Source organism: Eschrichtius robustus, chromosome 1, assembly GCF_028021215.1.
Source record: "Eschrichtius robustus isolate mEscRob2 chromosome 1, mEscRob2.pri, whole genome shotgun sequence".
NCBI lineage: Eukaryota > Metazoa > Chordata > Mammalia > Artiodactyla > Eschrichtiidae > Eschrichtius > Eschrichtius robustus.
The window spans coordinates 135,680,616-135,697,744 of record NC_090824.1 but is presented as its reverse complement, the minus strand read 5'-3'; the positions used below and the strand labels follow the sequence as shown (position 1 = coordinate 135,697,744).

General features: G+C 38.4%; 1 protein-coding gene across 2 annotated transcripts in view; it reads left to right on the top strand.

Annotated features, from left to right (window-relative positions):
* The window catches only part of PTPN9 (protein tyrosine phosphatase non-receptor type 9), a 79,727-nt gene that overhangs the window by 39,453 nt on the left and 23,145 nt on the right, over window positions 1-17,129 (top strand). For both annotated transcript variants that reach the window (XM_068556056.1, XM_068556052.1), the window contains exon 5: window positions 3,541-3,646. In XM_068556056.1, the coding sequence (XP_068412157.1) occupies window positions 3,541-3,646 (106 nt within the window). The remainder of the gene's footprint in view (window positions 1-3,540; window positions 3,647-17,129) is intronic.

The window sequence follows — 17,129 nt, the reverse complement described above, 5'->3', positions numbered from 1 at the left end:
AGGCTCTTTTACCAGAAAATTTAGCATTGGCTTCCTCTTTGAGCAGCTTAGAGAGTTGGAGCTCTCGTGTAGGCATGACAGTGGCCAAAGCTTGCTTTTTCCAGTGTGAGTATTGAATCCCATAGGAATACCACACAGGTAAATGTAATTAAAACTTTGTTCTCATGATGTCCATCCCTTTCTTAAAAACCCTCAGTGACTCCTCATTATTCAGAGGGTGCATGTAAGGTAAGTAAATGTGAACCCTTTTTTTTCCGAATGAAATATTCTCACTAGTGAGTAGAAATTCTTGTTTTCCTTTGTTACCGTGAACCAGAATGGAAGAGGAGGAAACCCTTCCTCTTCACTAAATCGTCCCCTTTCTTTAAGGCCCAACTTCTGTGACTGGTTCCCTCACCACTCCAACTTGTCATAAAATTCTTTTTACTCTGACTTTAATCGCAGTTATTACTAATACCAATCATTTCGTATCTAATTATACATGGCCTTACGATGTCATTTATCTTATACTGATGTTTTTTTCATCTACCGCTAGATGGTAAGCTCCAGGAGGGCAGGGAACCTTCTTTTCAACATTATATAATGGGAAATTCCCAAATCTCCATGGTGGAGAGGAAGTGGTGTCATCAACTTTCACATGCCTTTCATTCATCTTCTTCAAAGTGATCTGTAACCAATCTTGTTTCATTGATAGCCCCTCACCCATCCCTTTACCCTAGATTATTTTGAAACAAATGTCAGGGACTGTGGTAATCTTCTTGGTGTTCCCAGTAACATCCTAGCTCAGGAATCAAACTCAATAGGGTAGGGAAGCAATTATTCTTGGTAGGGAACTAGCGCTATTATTGTATACCTCATCTTCTGTACCCAGAAAAGTGAAAATGCTATTGCATTTGTATTTATTTCATGTGCCTTCAAAGGATGAGCAATTTCAGGTCTAGGAATATAGAACCTGCATCATTATGCACCATGGCTTCTTTTTATTAAATTCTATTTCCCCTGGCACTGACTTCTCTTTGTTTTAGTATCCTGCCACAGGCTGGAGCTGTGAGGGGAAAACCTGTAATTCTTTGAGTTTGGCCCCTGTTGAGCTTGTGGAGAAAAGGGAAGTCTCTAGATCTGGATAGTCTACTCAATGTGCCACTCATTGAACAGAATCTTTGATCTTGGTGAATCAGTCTCTCTGGGGTCATGAAAAAAGGAGACAAGATTTAGCACTCACTTTATCATGTTAAGGGCCATTTGAAATTGAGCCTGCTGGAGAAACTTGGGTCTACTTCAGAGATTTTTTTTAAAAATTAATTAATTTATTTAATTTACTTTTGGCTGCGTTGGGTCTTCCTTGCTGCGTGCATGCTTTCTCTAGTTGCGGAGAGCGGTGGCTACTCTTCGTTGCGGTGCATGGGCTTCTCATTTCGTTGGCTTCTCTTGTTGCGGAGCACGTACTCTAGGCACGCGGGCGTCTGTAGTTGTGGCTCGCGGGCTCTAGAGCGCAGGCTCAGTAGTTGTGGCGCACGGGCTTCGTTGCTCTGCGGCATGTGGGAACTTCCCGGATCAGGGCTTGAACCCTTGTCCTCTGCATTGGCAGGCGGATTCTTAACCACTGTGCCACCAGGGAAGCCCTACTTCAGAGGTTTTTGAAATGCTGCTTCATGGGTAGGTGCTTCTGCCTTGTATTCTGTTGGAAGGATGAAGATACGGAGGCTTCCAGGAGGTGATGCAAAAAAAAATAAGGATACAAAATAACATTGAGACTTCTGATTTCAAGAATGTGTTTTGTGTCAAAAAGTTTTCTCAATTGTAAATAAATGTGGAAACTGTTGCTATCATCAGTGAGTAGTCCAATCAAATAATTTATTCTGAACAACCATTTAGGTGTGCAGATCAGAAGCAGGTAAGGATGAGGCTTCGTGGAAGAGTGCAGCTTTGAGAAATCTTTAGGAATTAAGGAGATGGGACTGAGTAATACTTTTTGTATCTTCACATGTTCCTAACCTCAATCTGGTAATAGGCTCACTACCTCTTAATCTACTTTTTAACATACCTTCCAAAGACCATTTGTGGGTTTATTCTCTTCCTCCATTAAAGTCATAAGAGACAAATACACCATCACTGAGCTTAGAATTTTGCTTTACAGTTTTCTATGGGCCTAAAGTATTTTTTTAGTGATGGGCTTCTAGCCCACTGAATTACAAATCTGTGACCATTTATTATGTATCTGTTTGCAAGGACTGTGCTGGGGACTGTTGAGGGTTATGAGGTAAACTTTTGTTTTGGCCCTCTAGAAGAGACTCAGATGGCTACACAAAGTGGGAGTACATTAAGAGCCACAAGAAAAATCCACAGAAAGATTTATGGGGCTTCAAGGGGGTGAAGGATGGTAGTACATTTGGTGACAATTATCAGGGACACCTTCACGGAAGAGGAAACTTTTGAGTTGAACATAGAATGGTATAGAATTTGGATAGGCAGATTCAGAGATATAGGAGGAAACAGTTCAAATTTTGATAACCTAGATGCTCTGGAACATTCTCAGCCTGTGAGTTTGGTACTTGATGAATCTGGATAAATATGCATCAATAAGTATAATTCCAATTCCAACATGTGGGGTATTCCCTCCATACCACCAAGCAATTCTCCCCCATGAACTGGGTGTTCTGCATTTCATTTCAACTCTGACACTATGTACCTGGAGATAGCCTCAGATCACACGGGTTAAAGGTTCAGTCCTAAAAGACTGTCCCCTGCCTCCTTCAGATGCCAGTGGCAAGTCCAGGTTGTCACCTCTGCTTCTGACCATAGATCAGAGGTTCCAACGCCCCCTCCTTGGGTTCGATTAATTTGCTAGAACGGTTCACAGACTCAAATGTTGTACTTAATAGATAACCAATTTATTATAAGAGGGTATAACTCACGAACAGCCAGATGGAAGAGATGCATAGAGGGCAAGGTATGGGGAAAGGGGCATGGAGCTTCCATTCCCTCGTTGAGAGAGCTACACTCCCTGCACCTGCATGTGTTCATCAACTTGGAAATTCTCCAAATCTCATCCTTTTGGCATTTTGTGGAGGCTTCATTCATTACAAGGCATGATTGATTAAATCATTGGCCATTGGTGACTGAGCTCAATCGCCAGCCCCACTGCCCTTCCTGAGTGTGTGTGGGGGATGGGACTGGAAGTCCCAACCCTTTCTAGTCACGTGGTTGGTTCCTCTGGCAATCAGCCCCATCCTTAGATGATCTAAGGGCATTCTAAAAGTCACCTCATTAATATAGCAATGGATGCCTTCCTCGCTCTCCTGGAAATTCTAAGTTTTAGGAAGTTTGCCAGGAAACAGGGTCAAAGACCAAATATATACTTCTTATTATAAATTCTTTTTGTAAGGCCAGTTACAAAAGTTCAGGCCAGTTCAGGAAGGCAATTATTTCAGTCCCAGATGTGTCCCACACTCTCTGTGTCTTTGTTTTTGACCCAGGTTTTCAATTTGCCTCATCCATCTTATTACTTATAAATGTTTTCATTCAATGGTTGCTTTACAGCTTTGAAACTCAGAGGAATGGACTGGTGTTTATCTATGACATGTGCGGTTCTAATTATGCCAACTTTGAGCTGGATCTTGGCAAGAAAGTCCTAAACTTGCTGAAGGTAAGGCTGTGAAATGGCCCTTTCAACCCCCCCTTCAATGGTTAGGGTGATTTTTTCTATTCTTTATGAGATTTAGGAATGATGTAAACGTCAGACATTATGTTCAGTTTAAAGGTCATCTGTAAATGATGACCAATATCTGCTTCCTCAGAACAAGAAACAGTCTTAAAAGTAAAGTGGGAGGAATTAAAATAAAATACACAGGAATACTGAGTCATAAAGGTGGGATGTCTCTTTCCGGGAGTTTTGTAGAATAAGAATTAATGAAGGCTAGGTATGGCCATTGTTTATGAAAAATGTCACCTAACCAGTAACTTGCAGACTTTTTGTCTCAATCTAGTCAGAAATATGTTTTACATTGCAACTTAGTATACAATAGTATCAATATATGTACACTAACTATACATATACATGTAAAGTTATATACATAGATAGGTTCTTAATCTCTTACCTCAAACTCTTAGGTCCAGAGATGTTATTTAATACTTTAAACTTTAAAAGATAACATGGAAAAAAAAAAAAAAAAGATAACATGGTCTGTATGTCACTTTGATATCAAATATTTCTGCAATGAAATGTATTATTCATATCATAACCTTTGGAGAAGAACAAAGGTTATAAATACCTTATGGGATTTCAGGTCAGATTTTGCTGTCCCATGAATTTTTGCACCAAACTTACAAAAGAAACTAGTGGCTTTCAGAGCTGTTTAGATTTCAGAATTCGAGCATACAGCTGTATGTATGTGTGTGTACATATTTATAAAACAAAAAGTTTCACAAAACAAGCTTTACTTTTATTCTGTACAATCATTTTGATTATTCTGTTCTATAACATTTAAAAAATGTTAGTCATGACTTACTAAATTGATTTCAGGACCCACTGAGTGACAACCTGCAGTTGGAAAAACATTGATCTAGGAGTCTGTGTAGTCTTTTTTTTTTTTTTTTTTTTTGGCCAAGCTGTGTGGCATGTGGGATCTTAGTTCCCCCACCATGTATTGAACCCATGCCCCCTGCATTGGCAGCACAGAGTCTTAACCACTGGACCACCAGGGAAGTCCTGTAGGAGTCTGTGCAGTCTTTGTTCCAGGACCTCACTTGGGAGTACTGTGGAACTAGATGTTTAGAAGTGTTTATTTACTATTACAGCTTTACAACAGAAATTATATAAAGAGAGTATTATACTGCATGTTGTTTTCTGGGACTTCACTTGTGATTGTATTACTAAAATTCCTATTGTGGCATTTAGCTTTGATTCATTCCTTTTTATTAATGGGTGAAGGATTTATACCTTTTAATTCCTCATCCATTGATGAATATACCCGTTTATTTATCCACTTCTTTTGATGGCTCTTTGGGTCGTTTTCTGATTTTTGCTATTATGAACAAGTGCTGCTATGAACATTTTTATACATGTCTTCTGGTGCATGTGTGCAAGAATATCTCTAGGGCAGTGTTTCTCACCCATTTTTCATTATTGCCTCACTAAGGAGCCTTTTTTAGACTCCCCCCACCCCCAGTTGTTGTCCTTCTAATGAAATTTTAATACCACAGATATAATATATATATCTTGATGTACTGAATGTATTAATGTATATATCTTGATGTACTGAATGTATATCTATGCTTTATGCACAAAAAGAGTGTGTATGTTTGGGTTGTTTTTCCCATTCCCCACTCTCCTCAGAACTAATTTCACCCCCTTGGGGGTGATATCACCTCTATTGAAAATGCATGCTCTAAGGGAATTCCCTGGTGGTCCAGTGGTTAGGACTCTGCACTTCCACTGCTGGGGGCCCGAGTTCGATCCCTGGTTGGGGAACTAGATCCCGCATGCATACCGCAACTAAGAGTGCGCATGCTGCAACCAAGAAGCCCACATGCCACAACTATGAACCCACATGCCGCAACAAAGGATCCTGCATGCCAAAACTAAGATCTGGTGCAGCCAAAATAAATAAATAAATATTTAAAAAAAAAAGAAAAGAAAATGCATGCTCTAGAGTATACATCTAGGAATAGAATTACTGGGTCATAAGGTCTGGGAAGATTCAGTTTTATAAGATAGTGTTTAATTGTTTTCCTAAGTGGTTGTACCCACCTGCCATGTGTAAAATTTCCACATCCTCTCCAATACATGATAATGTCATACTTCTTAATTTTTCCCAATAGAGTGGGTATAAAATGGTATCTTGTGGTATAACTTACCTCTCTCTTATTAGTGAGATTAAGTATCTCTTCATATATTTATTGGCCATATATGTTTTCTTCTGCTGCAAAATGCCTGTTTATGGCTTTTACCCATTTTCCTATCATCCATTTATGTAGTTTTGTACTAGTCTATTTCTCTGTGTGTATGTGTGTGTGTGTACATATACATACATATACTGTCTCAGTTTATAGCTTGTTTTTTCACTTTTTATAAAGTCCTTTTGACTAACAAGTTCTTAGTTTTAGTATGGTTAAATGAGTCTGTATTTTATTTTCTGCTTAATATGTTTTCCATTGTAAATCCTTCCCTATTCCAAAGTCAGAGAAAATATATTAGCTATTTTATTTTATTTTACTGCTGTACCACTGATTCCACCATGTGTATTAATGTTTTTAGTGATTTTTTTTATTGTGGTAAAATATACATAACAAAATTTACCATTTTAACCATTTTAAATGTACAATCCAGTAGCATTAGGTACATTCACAATGCAACCCATCACCACTATCCATTTTCAAAACTATTCGTCATCCCAAACAGAAACTCTGTGCCCATTAATCAGTATATCCCCACCCTGCCCCACAGCCCCTGGTAACCTTTATTCTACTTTCTGTCGCTATGAATTTGCCTATTCTAGGTCCTCATAGAAGTGGAATCATGCAACATTTGTCCTTTGTGTCTGATCATTTAGCATAATATTTTTAAGATTCATCCATATTGTAGCATGTATCAGAATTTCATTCCTTTTTAAGGCTGAATAATATTTTATTGTTTGTATGTACCACGTGTTGTTAATCCATTCATCTGTCAAACAGTTGGGTTGTTTCCACTTTTTGGCTATTGTGAATAATGGTGCTATGAACATTGGTGTTACAGCATCTGTTTCAGTCCTTGCTTTCAGTTCTTTTTGTGTATATGCCTAGAAGTGGAATTGTTGGATCACGTGGTAGTTCTACGTTTAACTTTTTGAGAAGCTATTCTCTTCTAAAAATTAAAAATTTTGTTTTTGTCATTTAAGACCTTAATCCATCTGGAGTTGATTTTTGAGTATGGTATGAGATGTAGGAATCTGACTTTTTTTTCCATATGGATAGCTATTTTTTTTCCAGTTTTGCATACTAAATAGTCCCTCCTTTCCACAACATAGACTTTCTACTTGTCAGTTTTAACAGAGTCACAATAACCTGGTAAGTTAATATATCATAGACAGTTTAATCATCTAACCATCTTTCTGTATTATTCAGATTGTTTTCAGGTTTAAATAATACTATTATGATCATTTTAGCTTTTTCTTTTAAATTATTTTAGGAAAGTATTTCTAGAAAGACATGGATTATTTGGCTAAAGATTATGAATATTCTTAATCTCTCTTATACATTACTAGGTTACCCTCCATAAAAGTGGAAAAAAATTTACCTTGTCACCAAGAAATACAAGTATCTATTTCCTTCAGCCATCCCAGTACTGCATTCCATAAATTTTCTCTTTTTTTCTTTTTTTAACATCTTTATTGGAGTATAATTGCTTTATAGTGGTGTGTCAGTTTCTGCTTTATAGCAAAGTGAATCAGCTATACATATACATATATCCCTGTATCTCCTCCCTCTTGCGTCTCCCTCCCACCCTCACTATCCCACCCCTCTAGGTGGTCACAAGGCACCAAGCTGATCTCGCTGAGCTATGTGGCTGCTTTCCACTAGCTATCTATTTTACATTTGATAGTGTATGTATGTCCATGCCACTCTCTCACTTTGTCCCAGCTTACCCTTCCCCCTCCCTGTGTCCTCAAGTCCATTCTCTATGTCTGCATCTTTATTCCTGTCCTGCCCCTAGGTTTTTCAGAACCTTTTTTTTTTGGATTCCATATATATGTGTTAGCATACGGTATTTGTTTTTCTCTTTCTGACTTACTTCACTCTGTATGACAGACTTTAGGTCCATCCACCTCACTACAAATAACTCAATTTCGTTTCTTTTTATGGCTGAGTAATTAATATTCCATTGTATATATGTGCCACATCTTCTTTATCCATTCATCTGTCGATGGACACTTAGGTTGCTTCCATGTCCTGGCTATTGTAACTAGAGCTGCAATGAACATTGTGGTACATGACTCTTTTTGAATTATGGTTTTCTCAGGGTATATGCCCAGTAATGGGATTGCTGTGTCGTATGGTAGTTCTATTTTTGGTTTCTTAAGGAACCTCCATACTGTTCTCCATAGTGGCTGTATCAATTTACATTCCCACCAACAGTGCAAGAGGGTTCCCTTTTCTCCACACCCTCTCCAGCGTTTATTGTTTGTAGATTTTTTGATGGCCATTCTGACTGGTGTGAGGTGATACCTCATTGTAGTTTTGATTTGCATTTCTCTAATGATTAGTGATGTTGAGCATCCTTTCATGTGTTTGTTGGCAATCTGTATATCTTCTTTGGAGAAGTGTCTATTTAGGTCTTCTGCCCATTTTTGGATTGGGTTGTTTGTTTTTTTGATATTGAACTGCTTGTAAATTTTGGAGATTAATCCTTTGTCACTTGCTTCATTTGCAAATACTTTCTCCCATTCTGAGGGTTGTCTTTTTGTCTTGTTTATGGTTTCCTTTCCTGTGCAAAAGCTTTTAAGTTTCATTAGGTCCCATTTGTTTATTTTTGTTTTTATTTCCATTTCTCTAGGAGGTGGGTCAAAAAGGATCTTACTATGATTTATGTCATAGAGTGTTCTGCCTATGTTTTCCTCTAAGAGTTTTATAGTGTCTGGCCTTACATTTAGGTCTTTAATCCATTTTGAGTTTATTTTTGTGAATGGTGTTAGGGAGTGTTCTAATTTCATTCTTTTACATGAAGAGGCTGTCTTTTCTCCATTGTATATTCTTGCCTCCTTTATCAAAAATAAGGTGACCATATGTGCGTGGGTTTATCTCTGGGCTTTCTATCCTGTTCCATTGATCTATATTTCTGTTTTTGTGCCAGTACCATATTGTCTTGATTACTGTAGCTTTGTAGTATAGTCTGAAGTCACGGAGCCTGATTCCTCCAGCTCCGTTTTTCTTTCTCAAGATTGTGTTGGCTATTCGGGGTCTTTTGTGTTTCCATACAAATTGTGAAATTTTTTGTTCTAGTTCTGTGAAAAATGCCATTGGTAGTTTGATAGGGATTGCATTGAATCTGTAGATTGCTTTGGGTAGTATAGTTATTTTCACAGTGTTGATTCTTCCAATCCAAGAACATGGTACATCTCTCCGTCTGTTAGTATCATTTTTAATTTCTTTCATCAGTGTCTTATAGTTTTCTGCATACAGGTCTTTTGTCTCCTTAGGTAGGTTTATTCCTAGGTATTTTATTCTTTTTGTTGCAATGGTAAATGGGAGTGTTTCCTTAATTTCTCTTTCTGACCTTTTGTTCTTAGTGTATAGGAATGCAAGAGATTTCTGTGCATTAATTTTGTATCCTGCTACTTTACCAGATTCATTGATTAGCTCTAGTAGTTTTCTGGTAGCATGTTTAGGATTCTCTATGAACAGTATCATGTCATCTGCAAACAGTGACAGCTTTACTTCTTCTTTTCCAATTTGGATTCCTTTTATTTCTTTTTCTTCTCTGATTGCTGTGGCTAAAACTTCCAAAACTATGTTGAATAATAGTGGTGAGAGTGGACAACCTTGTCTTATTCCTGATCTTAGAGGAAATGGTTTCAGTTTTTCACCATTGAGAACGATGTTGGCTGTGGGTTTGTCATATATGGCCTTTATTATGTTGAGGTAAGTTCCCTCTATGCCTACTTTCTGGAGGGTTTTTATCATAAATGGGTGTTGAATTTGTCAAAAGCTTTTTCTGCATCTATTGAGACGATCATATGGTTTTTCTCCTTCAATTTGTTGATATGGTTTATCACACTGATTGATTTGCGTATACTGAAGAATCCTTGCATTCCTGGGATAAACCCCACTTGATCATGGTGTATGATCCTTTTAATGTGCTGTTGGATTCTGTTTGCTAGTATTTTGTTGAGGATGTTTGCATCTATGATCATCAGTGATATTGGCCTGTAGTTTTCTTTCTTTGTGACATCTTTGGTTTTGGTATCAGGGTGATGGTGGCCTCGTAGAATGAGTTTGGGAGTGTTCCTCCCTCTGCTATATTTTGGAAGAGTTTGAGAAGGATAGGTGTTAGCTCTTCTCTAAATGTTTGATAGAATTCGCCTGTGAAGCCATCCGGTCCTGGGCTTTTGTTTGTTGGAAGATTTTTAATCACAGTCTCAATTTCAGTGCTTGTGATTGGTCTGTTTATATTTTCTATTTCTTCCTGGTTCAGTCTCAGAAGGTTGTGCTTTTCTAAGAATTTGTCCATTTCTTCCAGGTTGTCCATTTTATTGGCATAGAGTTGCTTGTAGTAATCTCTCATGATCCTTTGTATTTCTGCAGTGTCAGTTGTTATGTCTCCTTTTTCATTTCTAATTCTATTGATTTGAGTCTTCTCCCTTTTTTCTTGATGAGTCTGGCTAATGGTTTATCAATTTTGTTTATCTTCTCAAAGAACCAGCTTTTAGTTGTTTTGATCTTTGCTATTGCTTCCTTCATGTCTTTTTCATTTATCTCTGTTCTGATCTTTATGATTTTTTTCCTTCTGCTAACTGTGGGGTTTTTTTTTGTTCTTCTTTCTCTAATTGCTTTAGGTGTAAGGTTAGGTTGTTTATTTGAGATGTTCCTTGTTTCTTGTATTGCTATAAACTTCCCTCTTAGATCTGCTTTTTCTGCATCCCATAGGTTTTGGGTCATCATGTTTTCATTGTCATTTGTTTCTAGTTATTTTTTTATTTCTTCTTTGATTTCTTCAGTGATCTCTTGGTTATTTAGTAGTGTACTGTGTAGCCTACAGGTGTTTGTATTTTTTACAGATTTTTTCCTGTAATTGATATCCAGTCTCATAGAGTTGTGGTCGGAAAAGATACTTGATATGATTTCAGTTTTCTTAAATTTACCAGGACTTGATTTGTGACCCAAGATACGATCTATCCTGGAGAATGTTCCATGAGCACTTGAGAAGAAAGTGTATTGTGTTGTTTTTGGATGGAATGTCCTATAAATATCAATTAAGTCCATCTTGTTTAATGTATCATTTAAAGCTTGTGTTTCCTTATTTATTTTCGTTTTGGATGATCTGTCCATTGGTGAAAGTGGGGTGTTAAAGTCCCCTACTATGATTGTGTTACTGTTGATTTCCCCTTTTATGGCTGTTAGCATTTGCCTTATGTACTGAGGTGCTCGTATGTTGGGTGCATAAATATTTTCAATTTTATATCTTCTTCTTGGATTGATCCCTTGATCATTATGTAGTGTCCTTCTTTGTCTCTTGTAGTAGTCTTTATTTTAAAGTCTCTTTTGTCTGATATGAGAATTGCTACTCCAGCTTTCTTTTGATTTCCATTTGCATAGAATATCTTTTTCCATCCCCTCACTTTCAGTCTGTATGTGTCCCTAGGTCTGAAGTGGGTCTCTTGTAGACAGCATATATACGGGTCTTGTTTTTGTATCCATTCAGCCAGGCGGTGTCTTTTGGTTGGAGCATTTAATCCGTTTACATTTAAGGTAGTTCTCAATATGTATGTTCCTATTACCATTTTCTTAATTGTTTTGGGTTTATTATTGTAGGTCTTTTCCTTCTCTTGTGTTTCCTGCCTAGAGAAGTTCCTTTAGCATTTGTTGTAAAGCTGGTTTGGTGGTGCTTTATTCTCTTAGCTTTTGCTTGTCTGTAAAGGTTTCAACTTCTCTGTCGAATCTGAATGAGATCCTTGCTGGGTAGAGTAATCTTGGTTGTAGGTTTTTCCCTTTCATCACTTTAAATATGTCCTGCCACTCCCTTCTGGCTTGCAGAGTTCCTGCTGAAAGATCAGCTGTTAACCTAATGGGGATTCCCTTGTGTGTTATTTGTTGTTTTTCTCTTGCTGCTTTTAATATTTTTTCTTTGCATTTAATTTTTGATAGTTTGATTAATATGTGTCTTGGCGTGTTTCTCCTTGGATTTATCCTGTATGGGACTCTCTGCGCTTCCTGGGCTTGATTGACTATTTCCTTTCCCATATTAGGGAAGTTTTCAACTATAATCTGTTCAAATATTTTCTCAGTCCCTTTCTTTTTCTCCTCTTCTTCTGGGATCCCTATAATTCGAATGTTGGTGCGTTTAATGTTGTCCCAGAGGTCTCTGAGACTGTCCTCAATTCTTTTCATTCTTTTTTCTTTATTCTGCTCTGTGGTAGTTATTTCCACTATTTTATCTTCCAGATCACTTATCCGTTCTTCTGCCTCATTTATTCTACTATTGATTCCTTTTAGAGTATTTTTAATTTCATTTCTTGTGTTGTTCATCATTGTTTGTTTGCTCTTTAGTTCTTTTAGGTCCTTGTTAAACATTTCTTGTATTTTCTCCATTCTATTTCCAGGATTTTGGATCATCTTTACTATCATTACTGTGAATTGTTTTTCACGTAGACTGCCTATTTCCTCTTCATTTGTTTGGTCTGTTGGGTTTTTAACTTGCTCCTTCATCTGCTGTGTGTTTCTCTGTCTTCTCATTTTGCTTAACTTACTGTGTTTGGGATCTCCTTTTCGCAGGCTGCAGGTTTGTAGTTCCCGTTGTTTTTGGTGTCTGCCCCCAGTGGCTAAGGTTGGTTCAGTGGGTTGTGTAGGCTTCCTGGTGGAGGAGACTGGTGCCTGTGTTCTGGTGGGTGAGGCTGGATCTTGTCTTTCTGGTGGGCACGTCCACGTCTGGTGGTGTGTTTTGGGGTGTCTGTGGCCTTATTATGATTTTAGGCAGCCTCTCTGCTAATGGGTGGGGTTGTGTTCCTGTCCTGCTAGTTGTTTAGCATAGGGTGTCCAGCACTATAGCTTGCTGATCGTTGAGTGGAGCTGGGTCTTAGCGTTGAGATGGAGATCTCTGGGAGAGCTTTCGCTGCTTGATATTACGTGGAGCCAGGAGGTCGCTGGTGGACCAGTGTCCTGAACTCGGCTCTCCTACCTCAGAGGCACAGGCCTGACACCCGGCCGGAGCACCCACACCCGGTCAGGGTGCGTGGGACGGCCTCATCCAGGGGCACCTGCGGCCAGGCAGGGCACACCTGATCGGCGTAGTCACCGAGAGGGCGAGTCTGCCCGCCCACCCGCCGGTCCCGTCCCCTTCCCTCTGACTGCCTGAGCGGGTGCAGTGTCGCTTCCTCCAGACGGAGTCTGGGAATCCCACCTCCCTTCGCTCTTTTTTTGAATTTAGAAGTTCTAAAATAATAACATCCTTTTTTTTGTTGTTTGAACTCCTTTAAATAATAACATTGTAGTATCTTTTTTTTCAAATGTTCTTTTGCTGTTAATGTGTCCTCCTTTATCTGGTTCAAAATAATGAAACTACTATAGATGTTTTGTTGTTGTTTTGCTATATAAGTTCAAAGAGAATGAAATAAAAGTTTGGTTGCCTTAAAATCCATACCATGTTTTCCTTAGTGACTTACTGCTCTGTCATTGGGAACAGATAAAATTTTAAATATAGTCCCCTACCATCCTCATTCTCGTGAAAGTTGTAAGTAGAAGTTTAATGCACAGTCTCACACTTAAGATTTCTTTTTTAAATTATTTATTTATTTATTTATTAAATTAACAATTTTTTTAAATTTTAAACTTTGTGGCCACCCTGTGGGATCATAGTTCCCAGACCAGGGATAGAACTTGTGCCCCCTGCAGTGGAAGCGTGGAATCTTAACTGGTAGACCACCAGGAAAAGTCCCCCAGATTTCTATTTAGTATGAATTAATTTCCAGTAGTTACTGTGGTGAGGATTTGGATCAAAATGTGACACTGGAATAAAAGTGTAAATAATCTTTGACTTCTTAAGTTGCTCTGAGTAGATTTTCCCCATCTTAGTAAATTACTTTTTTTTTTTTTTAATTTTATTTTATTTTTGGCTGCATTGGGTCTTCGTTGCTGCACGTGGGCTTTCTCTAGTTGCATTGAACGGGGGACTACTCTTCCTTGCAGAGCTCAGGCTTCTCATTGTGGTGGCTTCTCTGTTTTTTTTTTTTTTAATTTTATTTAATTTATTTTTTATACAGCAGGTTCTTATTAGTTATCTATTTTATACATATTAGTATATATATGTCAAGTCCAACCTCCCATGATGGCTTCTCTTGTTTCGGCGCACAGGCTCTAGGCTTGCGGGCTTCGGTAGTTGTGGCATGTGGGCTCTAGAGCGCAGGCTCAGTAGTTGTGGCGCATGGGCTTAGTTACTCCGCGGCACGTGGGATCTTCCTGGACCAGGGATTGAACCCGTGTCCCCTGCCATTTTTTTTGTGTTGTTATAAAAAGGCTTCAATGAACATCATTTTATATGCATTTTTGTATATTTGACCCATTATTTCTTCAGGATAAATTGCTATAAGCAGATTTTTAGGGTCAAAATGTAGGCATATTTAAAGTTTTGATAAATATTGCCAAATAGTCCACTAAAAATTTAGTTCAAATTTATACTCCCATCAACATCCTGTTCACCAGAGTCTCATCATCACTGATTATTTGGATTTTAATCAACTCATGTCTTTATTTGGTGTTTTCTTATTAGTGATTAACTTTAGCATATTTTCATGTTTCACATCAATAAGTATTTCTTAAAAATTTTTTTCTTCTCATAAATTCTACCCATTTTTTTCTTTTCTTTTTAAATAAATTTATTTATTTATTTTTGGCTGCGTTGGGTCTTTGTTGCTGTGCGTGGGCTTTCTCTAGTTGCGGCGAGTGGGGGCTACTCTTTGTTGTGGTGTGCGGGCTGCTCATTGCGGTGGCTTCTCTTGTTGCGGAACATGGGCTGTAGGTGCGTGGGCTTCAGTAGTTCTGGCACACGGGCTCTAAAGTGCAGGCTCAGTAGTTGTGGCGCACAGGCTTAGTTGCTCCGCAGCATGTGGGATCTTCCCGGAGCAGGGCTCAAACCCATGTCCCCTGCATTGGCAGGTGGATTTTTAACCACTGCGCCACCAGGGAAGTCCTTACCCAATTTTCTATTGAAGTGTTTGTCTCATCGATTTACAAGACTTGTTATTAAGAATATTAAGAGTATTATTAAGTATGTGTTACCAGCATTTTTGCAGTTTATAATTTGTTCAACTTTATGGTGTCTTTTGTCATACTACTATGTTGTCTTAATTTTTCATTATCGTTTTAATATGCAATATTACATGTTGTATATTTAATAATATATCATATTATATATGGTGCATAATATTATGGACAAAGTAATTTGTTTTCAAATAGCTGTCCTGGCAACATTTGTTAACTAATACATTTATTTCCCTACTCATTTGGGATAACACCTTTATCTTATACTTAATTTCCATATGGTAAGTATGTCTGTTTCTGGACTCCCTGTTCTGTTGATCTAGGCATCTAGACCAACATATTCACTTTTTAATTTATTGTAGCCTTATAATAAAGTTTAATATCTTATACAACAAGCTTCCCTGTATTCTTTATTTCTAAAAGTTGTTTTGACCTTTTTGCACTTTTATTCTTTTACATGCACTTTCATGTGCTTTTATTTAAATTTTTACTGATATATAACATGCATACTAAAAACAAACTTTATAACTAGTTTTAATAAATTATAAGAGCAATTACAAAGTAATTCAAGGAAAAGTCTCTGACCACTCCCTCACACACCCCAGTGCCATTCCCCAGAGATAACCACTTATTCAAAATTATAAATCTGATGAGAAAATATTTTAAAAAATCAACATCTTTTGATTAGATGAATGTTAGAGTCATTCAGTCAAGTTCTGGAAGATAAAACACTTTGGGATTTAAGTTGGATATAATGAATTGATAATTTAAGGAGAATTGACATCTTTACAGCGTCATCTTCTCCTGTCCGGGAATGCTATGTTTTGTTTTATGGATTTTTTTAAAGTCTTTTGTTATGTTTTTCAATAAGATTTTAAAATTATGTGTCTTCCATGTTTCTTATGACGTATATTCCTAGGCTAAAAAAATGTATACGTATATATGTATATATAAACGTAGCAGACACCAAGGATAAATCATCTTTTTTGTATGACCAGTGACTTACAGGGGGAGAGAGACAGGGAAAGAGATGGTGCTTGTGTGCACAAGTACTATTATAAACCAGAGGCTTTTTTTTTTTTTTTAATATTTTAAATTAATTTATTTATTTTTGGCTGTGTTGTGTCTTGGTTGCTGTGCGGGCTTTCTCTAGTTGCAGTGAGTGGGGGCTACTCTTACTTGCGGTGCGGTGGCTTCTCTTGTTGCAGAGCACGGGCTCTAGTCGCGCGGGCTTCAGGAGTTGTGACACACAGGCTCAGTAGTTGTGGCTCACGGGCTCTAGAGCACAAGCTCAGTAGTTGTAGCACCCGTGCTTAGTTGCTCCGCGGCATGTGGGATCTTCCGGGACCAGGGCTGGAACCCTTGTCCCCTGCATTGGCAGGCAGATTCTTAACCACTGCACCACCAGGGAAGCCCCCAAACCAGAGGCTTTTTACCATTATACTTTTATGTTGATTATTATTTTTTGGGTGGCTAATTTTTTCATATTTATCTTTTATACTTTAAAATACTATTATAATTTGTATTTATCTTTTGTACTTTAAAATGCTATTATAATACTTTAAAATACTATTATAGGGACTTCCCTGGTGGCGCAGTGGTTAAGAATCCGCCTGCCAATGCAGGGGACATGGGTTTGAGCCCTGGTCCGGGAAGATCCCACATGCCGCAGAGCAACTGGGCTCGTGCGCTGTGACTGCTGGGCCTGCGCTCTGGAGCCCGCGAGCCACAACTACTGAAGCCTGCGCTCCTAGAGCCTGTGCTCCACAGCAAGATAAGCCACTGCAGTGATAAGCCTGTGCACCACAACGACGAGTAGCCCCACTCACTGCAACTAGAGAAAGCCCCCATGCAGCAACCAAGACCCAACACAGCCGAAAAAAAAAAATACTATTATAGGGGGGACTCCACTGGTGGTCCAGTGGTTAAGCATCTGACTTCTGCTGCAGGGGACGTGGGTTCGATCCCTGGTCGGAGAGCTAAGATCCCATGTGCCGCGGGGCAACTAAGCCTGCACGCCACAACCAGAGAGCCCGCGTGCCACAACTAGAGAGCCCGCATGCCACAACTACTGAGCCTGTGTGCTCTGGAGCCTGCACACCACAACTAGAGAAGGCCGCGTGCCACAACGAAGCCAAAAATAAATAAATAAAAATATTAAAAAAAAAATACTATTATAA